This window comes from Ovis aries, chromosome X (assembly GCF_016772045.2).
Source record: "Ovis aries strain OAR_USU_Benz2616 breed Rambouillet chromosome X, ARS-UI_Ramb_v3.0, whole genome shotgun sequence".
Lineage (NCBI taxonomy): Eukaryota > Metazoa > Chordata > Mammalia > Artiodactyla > Bovidae > Ovis > Ovis aries.
The window spans coordinates 7,084,324-7,096,028 of record NC_056080.1 but is presented as its reverse complement, the minus strand read 5'-3'; the positions used below and the strand labels follow the sequence as shown (position 1 = coordinate 7,096,028).

General features: G+C 61.8%; 1 protein-coding gene across 1 annotated transcript; it reads left to right on the top strand.

The window, feature by feature from the left end:
- Positions 1 to 366: 366 nt before the first annotated feature.
- On the top strand, positions 367 to 11,494 carry SHOX (SHOX homeobox). The gene is made up of 5 exons (XM_027963325.2): positions 367 to 649; positions 4,407 to 4,615; positions 8,642 to 8,699; positions 8,882 to 8,970; positions 11,248 to 11,494. The coding sequence occupies exons 1-5, from the start codon at positions 367 to 369 to the stop codon at positions 11,491 to 11,493; spliced, it is 885 nt and encodes a 294-aa protein (XP_027819126.1). The 3' UTR covers position 11,494.
- Positions 11,495 to 11,705: the final 211 nt, after the last annotated feature.

Below are 11,705 nucleotides of genomic sequence, written 5' to 3'. Positions count from 1 at the left end.
CAAAAACTTGATCTTTACCGCTCCAGACCAAGGTGCCACAGACGCCAAACAGTGATGAAATCAAAAGAAAACCAATTGCCGGACTGGAGGTGGGGGAGAGATAGCGCCTCCGCGTGCGCCCGCCGCCGCGCCGCGAGGTGTAATTGCTGCAGTCAGAGAGCGTGGGGGGCTGGGCGCAGAGGTAGCCGCGTATAAATAGTGAGATCTCAAATTGAAAGGCATAAATAACAGCAGGAGGGACCTGCCTTCACACGGACGGTCCTCTCCGCGCGCGGGAGGCGTGCGGACCACAGCCCGGCTCCTCGCCAGCCCCGCGGACCCCCGCGGCCCCCCCCCCCGTTCCCACCCCCACACCCCCGGGCAGCTATGGAAGAACTCACGGCTTTTGTATCCAAATCTTTTGACCAGAAAAGCAAAGACGGCAGCGGAGGCGGCAGCGGCGGCGGCGGCGGCGGCAAGAAAGAGTCCATCACGTACAGGGAAGTTTTGGAGAGCGGACTGGCGCGCTCGCGGGAGCTGGGGGTTTCGGAGTCCAACCTCCACGACATAACGGAGGCCGGCGGCCACTGCCCGGTGCATCTCTTTAAGGACCACGTGGACACCGACAAGGACAAACTGAAAGAGTTCGGTTCGGGGAGGGCGGCGGAAGGTAAGCCGGGCCGGACGCAGGCTCCGGGCCCCTCCGGGGCGCGGCGCTTCTCGTGGCCACCGAGCCCGGCCGCCCGGCGTCTCGCTCTGCGCCACGCGGAGGCCCCGGGGAGGGGGCGCCGCGGTGGGCGCTTCGTTTCACCCCCAAAAAGCTGAACGTGACCGCCACGGATCGGACGCAGAAGGGCCCGGCCGCCACCCGTCGCCAGGCTTTTCGTAAGAAAGAAACCGGCCGGAGAACCGAGGAGGCAGGGGCGGATGGAGGCCCTGGATCCGAGGGCGGGCAGCGGCGCGGGGCCCGCGCGCATCGCGTCCCCGGGGGGCGCTGGCATTGGGTGCCAGCGGCGGGCCCCTTCCCCGGATGGAGCGCGAGCCGGGTGTTTGGGCTTGCCAAGGCCGGTCGAGGGTAAGGCTGGCGGCTGCGCGCCCGTATGCCTGCCGGGCTGTCTGTGTGCCCTGGGACGAGCCCCGGAGCTCTCTCCAGGCGCCCGTCGCCTGCCCGCTTCCCCCGCTAGAAATGGGCAGCGTTGGGGACCGCGCCGGCCGGCAGGCGTCGGCCCCCTCCCTCGCCTCTCAGCCCCGGGCCCTCTTAGGCAGAACTTTCCCTTGATGTTGGCTGCCGCAGGGCCCGTGGAACTAAAACCAGCCCTGTGCCCGCAGGTGGCCAGGGTTTGCGCGGGGGAGAAGGGCCCGGGGAGGCTCGGGAACCTCTCTCCCGCGCGCGGCGGCCCAAACCCCGGCCGGCAGGGCACAGCGGGCCCTCCTGCAGGACCTTCATCCTGCGGCTTTTCCTGAAATCTCCGAGGCGTTCGGCGCTGTCCTTGACTGCAGAGGCGGCCGGGAGGGGAGGCTTGTTTACAAGGGCTTTCTCAGCGGGGCAAGATGGTCCCCACCGGGGGCGGATTTCCATGCAAGCAGGGCAGCCGGCAGCTATAAATCACAGGAATAAAACTGGCTGGATTTCTCAGCAGGGAGCGTTTGAAAGCGTCCGAAGGTCTATATGTCTCATGACAAAGCGAGGGGAAACAGAAGCTTGCCATATGGGGCCTGGGTCCCCGTGTCTTCCTCTTGCAGTGTTGAGAGGGGTCGGCATTGGCGACCCCTGGAAGCCCCTGGGTCCCACACTTCGCTGGGGGAGTCCCCGCACGCGGGGCTTCAAGGCTGGCCCAGACTGCCTTTGGAAAGTTTGACCTTAGGGGAGGCAGAAGGCTGGCGGAGGCTTAGTCCGGATAAGCCCGCGACCCGTGAGAGTCCGCGCAGCCTGAGTTCGGATCGTCTTACCTCTGGGGCTCACCCCTTGGCGAGGCCTCACGCACCTGGCCTTGTAATTCCTACAAAGACGGTGTGCTTTGATGGAGATGCGGCTGTCTGCCGGCCAGAGTCCCGGTCAGGGCCTACTTTTAATTTACAGCGCCTGGCGACTGACCTCCCGGGCCCCTTCAGGGCTTCCCCCATCCTCCTTAAAGGCTCAGTTCCCCCTCTGCCTACCTCGGCTCACCCCTGGACAATCAGGGCAGCAGAACCCTGGCAATCAGCAGCTGGAAAGAGGGCAGAGCACAATCGAAGCCTTTTTATTTTCTACCTTAAATAGGAAGAGAAAGACAGGGCTGTAACAAGTAGAAGCAAGAAAAATCCCAGTTGCTCCTTTCCTGTCTGGCTCTGCAGACCCCCCCCCTCCCCCGGCCCCTCAGAAGGGCCGAGCCCCCCTGGCCGAATTGGCAGAATGGAGGGGTGGGAGACGCCTGGGGTGTGGAGAGACACGGAGGTGTTGAGCGCCCGATCGAGCGGAACCGCTGAGCCTGGGGTTTCTGCAGAGCTTCAAGGCCAGCTTCTCATTCTGAGGTCAAGGCCCTGGGGTTCAGGCTTAAGACACCTGCACGACAGAGTCAAGGCGGGGCTACCCCTGGGAAAGGATATTTTTCCCCGTGGCGGAGAAGTAGGGCATCCTTGGAAAGGCATTCGTCTCAGGAGGTGAGAGGGCATTGGGTGCCCAGTACCCAGGAGCCTTGAGGAGAGATGTTTCAAGACTTCAGTGCTAGAGAGCATCTTAGGAACCCCCGCTGGGGGACAGGCTGGTTTCACTGATTTTCCCCTGGACCCACGGAGAATTGGAGTCTTTCCCCCTTGGCGAGTCTTCGGGCTCACGGCTGAGGGCTTCTGCAGCGCTCCCGGACTCTTTTCAGAAGTTGTGAAAGCCCAGACTCTTTGGAGAGAGTTTACGGAAAGCACTGTCTTCTCCTTGACCCAGAGGGGACATCTAATGAGGGCGTTGGGAGCCCTTTCTGCCTGCACCCCCGTAGCCCCTATGATCCGAGAAAAAAAAAGAAAAAAAGCACAAGGGCTGCTAAAATGTTGTCACTCTTTGTGACCCCGTGGACTGCAGCCCGCCAGGCTGCCCTGCCCATCACCATCTCCCCGAGCTTGCTCAAACTCATGTCCATCGAGTCAGTGATGCCATCCAACCATCCCATCCTCTGTCGTCCCCTTCTCCTCCCACCTTCAATCTTTCAGCATCAGGGTCTTTTGGCTTCCACCAACTCTGCGACTGGGGAGCCAACTTGTATTTTCAATCCCTGAGTTTGGTGTGGGCCTGCATTTCCTGGAGGTGGAAAGGAGAGGCGTCTGGGTTAGAATCTGGTTGATCCTGACCTTACTGCCCCCACCCCCAGCAAATACAGATGCTCCTGTAATTTTTGGACCAAAGAGAGTTTGCACTCCTGGCTTCCTGTTGGGGCGTCCAAGACGGAGGGGCAAAACAGGAAGTCAGGAACCTGTGCTCTTGGGGGCACCCCTAGACACCTTCCTGTGTGCCTTAAGATATGGCTTTGGCTTTGGGGGGGAGGGCGCTTCCTTGGTGGCTCAGACAGTAAAGAATCCACCTGCAATGCAGGAGACCCGGATTTGGTCCCTGGGTGGGGAAGATCCCCTGGAGGAGGGCATGGCACCCCACTCCAGTGTTCTTGCCTGGAGAATCCCATGGACAGAGGAGCCTGGTGGGCTACAGTCCACGGGCTCGCAAAGTCAGACACGACTGAGTGACTGACAGTTTTCTTTCCTTCTTTGCTTTGTTGATCAGAGGGAGATGAGGTCCCCCCACCCCATCGCCCAGCTCTGTGGTGGCCTGGAGGAGGCTCTGGCCTGGCTGGAGCTGCCCCTGTCCTGCTGGGGTTGGTGGAGGGACAGGGGTTCGGCCTGGCCTGGACCCCTAGCCAGGCCTGGCCTCTCCCGGAGCTCCCGCCAGGGACCCCGCCATACTTGGGTGTCTTTGCCTATGCGTGTTTGACTTAATATTTAACACCCCATTCCCTTTCAAAAAAAAAACGAGAGAGAGAGACAGAGGAGGGGGTGTGTGTTGGTTTCTGTCAGTATGTCAACAGAGGCGAAGTGGATAATTGAGGAAACTATTCGGAGATTAGGCCAAGATACACCAGCCGGGCCGGGAATCGGAGTCGTTACAAAAGAGCTCGCCTGGCCTGCGAGTTTGCTTTATCGGCTCCACGCAGCTCTGCGTCAGGGCGCGTGGTCCGCCGAGGCCCCGCGCCCCGTGGGCGCACCCAGCGCTCGGCCACGTGGAGCCAAAGCTTCCCGGCGCGCGGCCTGTTCGCCGCGCGCGGGGCCGGGGTTTCCAGCACGCAGGCCTGGCGGGCCGGCCCCGGGGAGGCGGAGGCCGGCGGAGGGGCTCTGCGCGGCCCGCGGGGGACTCGGGCCGGGACGCGTCGCGGGGGGACCTCAGCGCTGTGCCCTCGGCCCGCCCGTAGGTGTCTACGACTGCAAGGACAAGCGCGACGACGTGAAGTCGGAGGACGAGGACGGGCAGACCAAGCTGAAGCAGCGGCGCAGCCGCACCAACTTCACGCTGGAGCAGCTCAACGAGCTGGAGCGGCTCTTCGACGAGACGCACTACCCCGACGCCTTCATGCGCGAGGAGCTCAGCCAGCGCCTCGGGCTCTCGGAGGCGCGCGTGCAGGTGAGGCTCGCGGCCCCCGGAGCGCGCCGCCCCGGCCTTGGGGGCGCTTTCCGGGAGCGCGCGGCCCCCCGGGGCCGGGCTGGGCGTTCGGAGGCCTCCCCGGGGCCTCGCGCTCCGTGTCTGGCGCGCTCGCCCTCCAGGTCGAGCGCACAGGGTGGGTGGCTGGGGGCGGTGGCTGGAGCTGGGCGTTCGGGGGCATCCCCGGGGTCTCGCGCGCGCCCTGCCTGGCATCGCCCTCCGCGTCTCGGTGACTGAGGCTCCTGCCCGCGCGGAGCCGGATTAGCCGGGGCGCCGGGCGGGGACCGGGGAGGGGGCGCGCAGGGGCGGCGGCGCGGGCGCATGGAATTGGTGATGTCCCCATCTGGCGAGCCACCGGCTGCCGGGGGGTGGGGTGCGCCCGCACGTGCGCGGGGGAGGGGGCGCTCCCGGGTGGTTTTGTTGTCTTTTTTTTTTTTTTTTAAACCTCGGGTTGTTGTAAACGTGGAAGTGAAACGGACGACTTTATTGATGGGGCAGGGTGGTAGAGACCCCCTTCCAGACGCCCCCCCACCCCCGCCCCGCAGGCGCTGTCGACAGTCGGCCCTGCCAGTCGTCCTGGGCTTTTCCGTCGGCGTTGACGGTTCGGGGCAGGACAGCAGAGCCCGAGAGAAGGAAAAGAGGGTCACGGTCCCTGGGCTCCGGGGACTGGTTATTTAAATAAATGGAATTAATGCAGCCAACGGGGGGGAGGGGACCGCGTGCAGCCGGGGCTTTGAAAGAACGGCTTTCTTGTAGCTGTAGGATCGGCGTCTTTAAACACGACTGGGCTGAGATTGTACGCACGAAACGAAAACACGGAAAGGGTTTTAGAGCCAGTGTTTTACAACAGCTTTCATTTGGGGAGCGCGGGGGAAGGGGTCTGCATTCTGCGTCCTTCCCGTTTCCTCCCTGCCGCCGCGGTGACTGGGATTTCTTAGGCGGGCATGCCGCAGTCCCCCAGCGTGTCCAGGATCCGCCGTGGCCTGACGCGGTGATGCGGCCCGCATCCCTGGGACCGCGGGCCGGCTGGCTCTGGGGACCGCGTCCCCGAGCCCATTCGTCCCGGCGTCTGTGGCCGAGGCGAGGAGGGGCGCGAGGCGGTGAGGGGGGGACTCCTGGCCACTTTTCTCCGTCGAGATGGATGGGGCTGCCCTATATGGATTAATGAGAAGATTAAACTTTTGCTGAAGGGGACATCAACTTTTATGTCATTTCACAGCCTTTCTGCCCGGGATCTGTAATATCTCCCAGGCCTTGATGTACTGTTTCTATAAAAATAAATTACTTGTAATTTAATTCCACACTATTTCTTTCAGTAGTCTATTACTGAATAGCACCTTCGCAGGAGAGACCGAGTTGGCAGAAAATTGCTTCTTGGGTGGCTACAGATCTTGAGAAAAGCCCTAAAAAAAAAAAAAAAAAAAAAAGGTTGAGGGGGGTGGGAGGTGGGAAAATGGGAAAAGTGAGGCACAGGCCTATTGATCCAGAGTTGGATTAAAATTTAACGATTGTAAATAATAATAAAAATAAACATGGGAATAAAAGAAATGAAATAATTTCCGATTGGCCACGGGGAAAAAGCATCGTGTAATAAAGAGAAGGCAGAAAGTGGTCATAAAAACCAATTAGTTAAAACTCGGACCCTGCTGTGCCGAAGCCAGGAAAGGGGGCGGGGGAAGGGGGACTCAGAAAGGAAGAGACGAAAATGCGGTATATTTTAATCCTGAGTCTGAACTGTTGGGTAATCCTTTTCCGTACAGGCTGTCCTGTGTTGTTAGAGGATAGTGTTTCAATTTAGAGTGGAAATTTGCTGTAAATAAATTGAAGACCCTTTGGAAGCTGGTCCTTATTAACCTTTTATTTTTAGTGTTGTGCTGGAAAACTCATATCACACAGCTGTCAGGGTTATAATCGAAAGTTATGAGACCACGGTGAGGCGCGGGCGGTAATTTAATTACGACAAATATCTTTGGGTTTATGGCGCAGAGCTAAATTAAATGTCATTATTCACTGTCTGTAATGGAAATCAAAAGGAAATCAGATTACAGCATTTGTGAGAGAAATCAGCGAGTGATCCTTAATGAAGAAATAACTGTCTAAAGCACTGTCGTGCGCTTTACTTAGCATATTCAGGACTAATTGGAATTGATCGTGAATCACCCCAAGACTGATTTATTATCGCCGAACGCAGCGGCTAATTCATCACTTTTATTCTCCGTAATCTTATTTTTTTTTCTTCTTTCCCCGTGCTGAAGGGAAAGTGAGTTTTCTTTCTTAGGTTTAAATAGGATTCTGTTTTCAGAAAAAAATGTCCTTGGTGGTGGGGGGTGGGGTGGGGTGGTGGTGCAGAATTTCCACATCTGGCTCCGAATTTTCACATCCCCTGCTGAGGCTGGCCGGGTACCGGACCCCAGGAAGGGTCGGAAACGGAGAGCGGTCCCAGTCCCAAGCTGAGGGCAAGGCAGCGGCGATTTGGGGCGGTTCACCTGTAGGGATGGAATCGGAGTGCAGGCTTTGGAAATGCAATCGGTATTTGTGAACCTCCACACATCTTAAGAGGGGGCACGGTTTTGGGAAATTCTTTTTAGAGCAACGGGGCATCCAAATTTTCTAGGCTCCCTGTGGCCTGGCGGGTTGAGCTTTCCCCTGCTTGGGGCGGGGGTCAGTTCTGTTAGAACAGGCGGGTCGTAAAGCTCAGCCTTGGATGGAAAACGGGCCCTTAAAAGAGGCTTCGAGGGAAAAGTCGTGAAGTCCAGTCTGTTTGCAGCCTCCGTGGGAGCTGAGGTTTCCTGGGCAGGCTGGGAGGCGGGAGCGGCCCCAGGCCCTGGGCTTGGAGCATTGCATCGCAGGGTCCCCGAGTTCCCCCCAGAGGTGGGGCATGGCCTGAGTTATCCTGGAGCACCACGGAGGGGACAGGGTGAGAGAGGCTGGAGGGGGCATTTCAGAGAAGGTCAGGAAGGAAACATCGAGTGCTGAGGAACCCAGATGGTGGGGGAGCCCTGGATTCCATCTTCATGCGGCTGTTTGGTGGAAAGGGGACCGTGAGCGTGGGGGAGGACTGGACGGGGCACTGGGGTGGGGCGTGGGGCCTTACACCCCAATCTTGTCGTCAGGCCTCTGATGCTCATTGGCTTGGGGCTCAACACCCTTTCAGGAGATTCTGAGCCCCTCCAGTTACACTTCCTGTACCTGAAGTCCAGCGTCTGCATTTTGTGTGTGTGTGTGGCAGGGCCGTGGGGGGGGGGGGGGGGGGGGGGCGGTGTGTGCACCAGTCCTTGGGAATGAAGAACGGTCCTGACTCTGGGATGTATAGCTGGGACCCTCCAGGCTTCCAAGGAGTTGGGGGGATGCCTTGGAGGACTTGGAAGTTCCTGGACCCCGGAGCTTGATTAGGGAGGAGGCTGGTCAGGAGGTGGAAGGTCGGGGTGGAAGGTCAAGTTGGACCAGTGGCCTGATGGGGCTGGAGTGGGGACTGCCGGTACAAAACGATGGAAGGTTCTCCAAGGCCACCCGAGGACCCTCTTGGGCCTCCCTGGGGGCTCAGATGGTAGAGAACCTGCCTGCCGATGCGGGAGACCTGGGTTCGATGCCTGGGTGGGGAAGAGCCCCTGGAGGAGGGCACGGCAACCCACTCCAGTGTCCTTGCCTGGGGAATGCTACGGACACAGGAGGGTGGCACTCAGGAGGGTGGCAGGCTCGTCTACGGGGTCTCAGAGTCAGGCAGGACTGAGCGGCAGAGAGGACCCCCTGCTCGCATTCAGTCCGTGGGTGCTAAGGCTGTAGTCCCTCTTGGCTGAGGACACTTGTCAGCAGCTCCAGGTGCCCAGTTGCGCTGGGGCTGGGGTGACGGGGGCAGGGGAGGGAGGCCTTGAGGGGGCCCACAGGCAGCTGTTATTTTGGGGGGGCCCTGGAACCGGAAGTGCCTTGCACACAGCCTCTGGCGTCGTCTGGAAAGCAGGCTTTGCCTGCGCTCACGATGGGGGTGCACGTGTGTCTGCTTCACCCCAGGTTTGGTTCCAGAACCGGAGAGCCAAATGCCGCAAACAGGAGAACCAGATGCACAAAGGTGAGTGCGGGGGTGGGGGGGGGAAGGGGGAGGCCTGAGAATGGGGGTGGGGCGGCGGGGAGGCCGCCGGGACGGCTTGGGGGGGCAGGGCCGAGGATGGGGGTGGGGGCAGGGCCAAGGATGGGGTGGGGGCGGGGGAGGCCGCAGGGAGGAAGGTTCACTTGTCCTGTGCTCGCTCGCAGGCGTAATCCTGGGCACAGCCAGCCACTTGGACGCCTGCAGGGTGGCCCCCTACGTGAACATGGGCGCACTGAGGATGCCTTTCCAACAGGTAGCTCGGTTTTGTATTTTTATTTCTCCCCCCGAGGGGAGCCGCCGCCTCCTCTAACCCGCCTGCGGGGAAGAAAGGGGAATCACTTTTTCACAAGGGCGAGATTTATAAACCCACTGTGCTGTGTGCGTAGTTACACAATCCTGTCCGACTCTTTGCAAGCCATGGACTGCAGCACGCCAGGCTCCGCTGTCCGTGGAACTTTTCCCAGGCAAGAACACTGGAGTGGGTTGCCATGCCCTCTTCCAGGGGATCTTCCCCCGCCAGGAATCGAACCCGGGTCTCCTGCACTGCAGGCGGGTTCTTTACCAGTGAGCCACGAGGGAAGCCTTGTTAACCCGCTGGTGCATCTTAACATCACGCTATTAAAAAAAAGAAAACCCGGAGAGTTCTGTTTGAGGGACGACTAGGACAGAAAGCCAGACACAGTTTTTTTTTTTTTTTTTTAACCAAAGTCAGAGGGAAAACTTAAAAATGCTGCCCACCCAGGAAGCGCCCACTCGCTGGGTGCCTGCTCGGGGACGAAGGGGGTATGTCTCCCACTCGTGCGTGAGGCCCTTTCCCTGCAGCCAGCCCGGCCTCTCTGCATCTCAGGGGGCGGAGGGGGAGTGATCCTTGCCCCTGACCCTCAGAGATGGGGGGCGGGGCGCGGAAGGGGGAGTCGGGCCCAGCTCGCAGCAGCGCAGGCGGTCCTGTGCAAGGAGGGGGCGGCCGGGCTGTCGGAGGACAGACAGAGGCCCTCGGAGGCCCAGGTATCCCAGGGGCCGCCCCACCGCCCCTGGTCTGGAGCAGCCTCGGGTGGGTGGCGGGGGCAACGTGGCGGGACCTGCGGGGGCAGCTGGGCTGGAGGGGGCGTCCCCGCTGCTGCGGGAGGGGGCGGGGCCCATCGTGAGGGTGGGGGCGTGCACGCTGCTGGACGGGCGTGGCGGGGCGGTGTCGGCCCAGCATGGGGGTGGGGGGCGTGCATGCCGGTGTGCGGGGCGGGGCGGGGCGGGCGCCCAGCATGAGGGGTGGGGGGGGTGGGAGCGTGCAAGCTGGGGGGCGGGCGTGGGGGTGGTCCGGCCATAGGAGCAAGCAGGATATGCCTGGGGGTTGTCTCTGCGCCCGTGGGTGCTGAGGGCCGCGAGGTCTGAGGGTCTGACCTGGCCTGCAGCGTTGTCTAGGCGTGACAGCGTGGGGGGCCGTCTCGCCACGGAGGGTCGTTTAGGGGTGACACTGTGGTTTCGGCTGGGAACTCCCGCGGGGCTGAAGGCAGGGAGGGAGTCCGGGGCTGCGGGCCGGGGAGGGGTCGGCACCCTGCTCACTCGGACTCCTCCCCCAACCTCCAGGGCGGGGCCCCTCGCCCCCCTAGCATCCCTGGGCCAATCCTGTAACGGCCCCTGGCTACTACGCGGGCCGCTGCCCAGGCGTGGGGTCAGCGTTGGGCCCTCTGAAATGAGACCATTGGGAGCTCAGAGACTTGGCTGTGCTCTTTCTGGAAGTGGGTGGTCATTTCCTCCTCCTGACCCAGGGATCGAACCCTGGTCTCCTGCGCTGCAGGCAGGTTCTTTACCGTCTGAGGCACCACAGAAGCCCATATAAGTTGAAACTTTGGTCTGCATTTTTTACAAAATGCTGTGGCTCAGACGGTAAACGGTCTTTTGGAAGATTCCCAGACTCTGGCCCGTGGGAAGGGGCTGTGTGTGGGGAGGCGGGGGGGGGGGGGGGCTGCCAGGCCTGAGCTATAGACAGGATCCTGAGTCCAGGGGCACGTCAAACCATCAGCTGAGGGTGGGGTGAGGAGGGGGTACCAGCTGTAGACACCTTGATGCTGCGGTGGGCCCGGGGATCTATGCAGATCCCCCAGCTCCTTGGCGGTGGGAAAGCCTCCCTCTCCAAAACAGCCAGTGACACCCATCCAGACATCAGGTGTCCAGAGAACAGTGGGTGGTGGTCCCCTGGTGTGTGTGGGGGTGGTCCCCTAGTCTGGGGGGTGGTCCTCCTGGCGGGAAAGCCCCCCAACCAGAACAGGCAACGACCCCCATCTGGACAGCGGGTGTCTAGAGGAGAGTGGGTAGTGGCCCGCTGGTGGTGGTGGAGGGGGTGGGGGGTGGAGGGGGGTCCTCGAGGCAGGAAAGCGCCCCCCCTCCCCCAGAACACGCAGTGACTCCCATCCGGACACCGGGTGTCCGGAGGACAGTGGGAGGTGGTCCCCTGGTTTCGGGGTGGGGGGGCCTCGGTGCAGGAGAGCCCGCCCCCCGCCCCCAGGTCCTGACTGAGCGCGATCTCCCACCCCAGGTTCAGGCGCAGCTGCAGCTGGAAGGCGTGGCGCACGCGCACCCCCACCTCCACCCGCACCTGGCTGCGCACGCGCCCTACCTGATGTTCCCGCCGCCGCCCTTCGGGCTGCCCATCGCCTCCCTGGCCGAATCGGCCTCGGCCGCCGCCGTCGTGGCCGCCGCGGCGAAGAGCAACAGCAAGAACTCCAGCATCGCCGACCTCAGGCTGAAGGCGCGCAAGCACGCGGAGGCCCTGGGGCTCTGACCCGCCGGCCCGCCGCCCCGCGCGCGCCCCGGGCCCCGCCACCCCGTGCGTCCCTCCGTCCGTCAGTCCGTCCGTCCGCGGCGTCCTGCACTCCACCCCTCCGCTCCCCGCACCGCCCCCCACCCTCCGCCTCGACGGGCCGCACGGCCACCCTGGAGCCAGGGGGCAGCGAACTCCCCGCCCCGGGGCCGCCCTGGGAGATCCCTCTCCAC

Excerpts from the sequence above, each read along its gene's own strand:
- SHOX (XM_027963325.2), top strand. The coding sequence starts at position 367 with ATGGAAGAACTCACGGCTTTTGTATCCAAATCTTTTGACCAGAAAAGC. Across the intron at positions 650-4,406 it reads TTCGGGGAGGGCGGCGGAAG|GTGTCTACGACTGCAAGGAC; the intron begins GTAAGCCGGGCC and ends GCCCGCCCGTAG. Across the intron at positions 8,700-8,881 it reads GGAGAACCAGATGCACAAAG|GCGTAATCCTGGGCACAGCC; the intron begins GTGAGTGCGGGG and ends GCTCGCTCGCAG.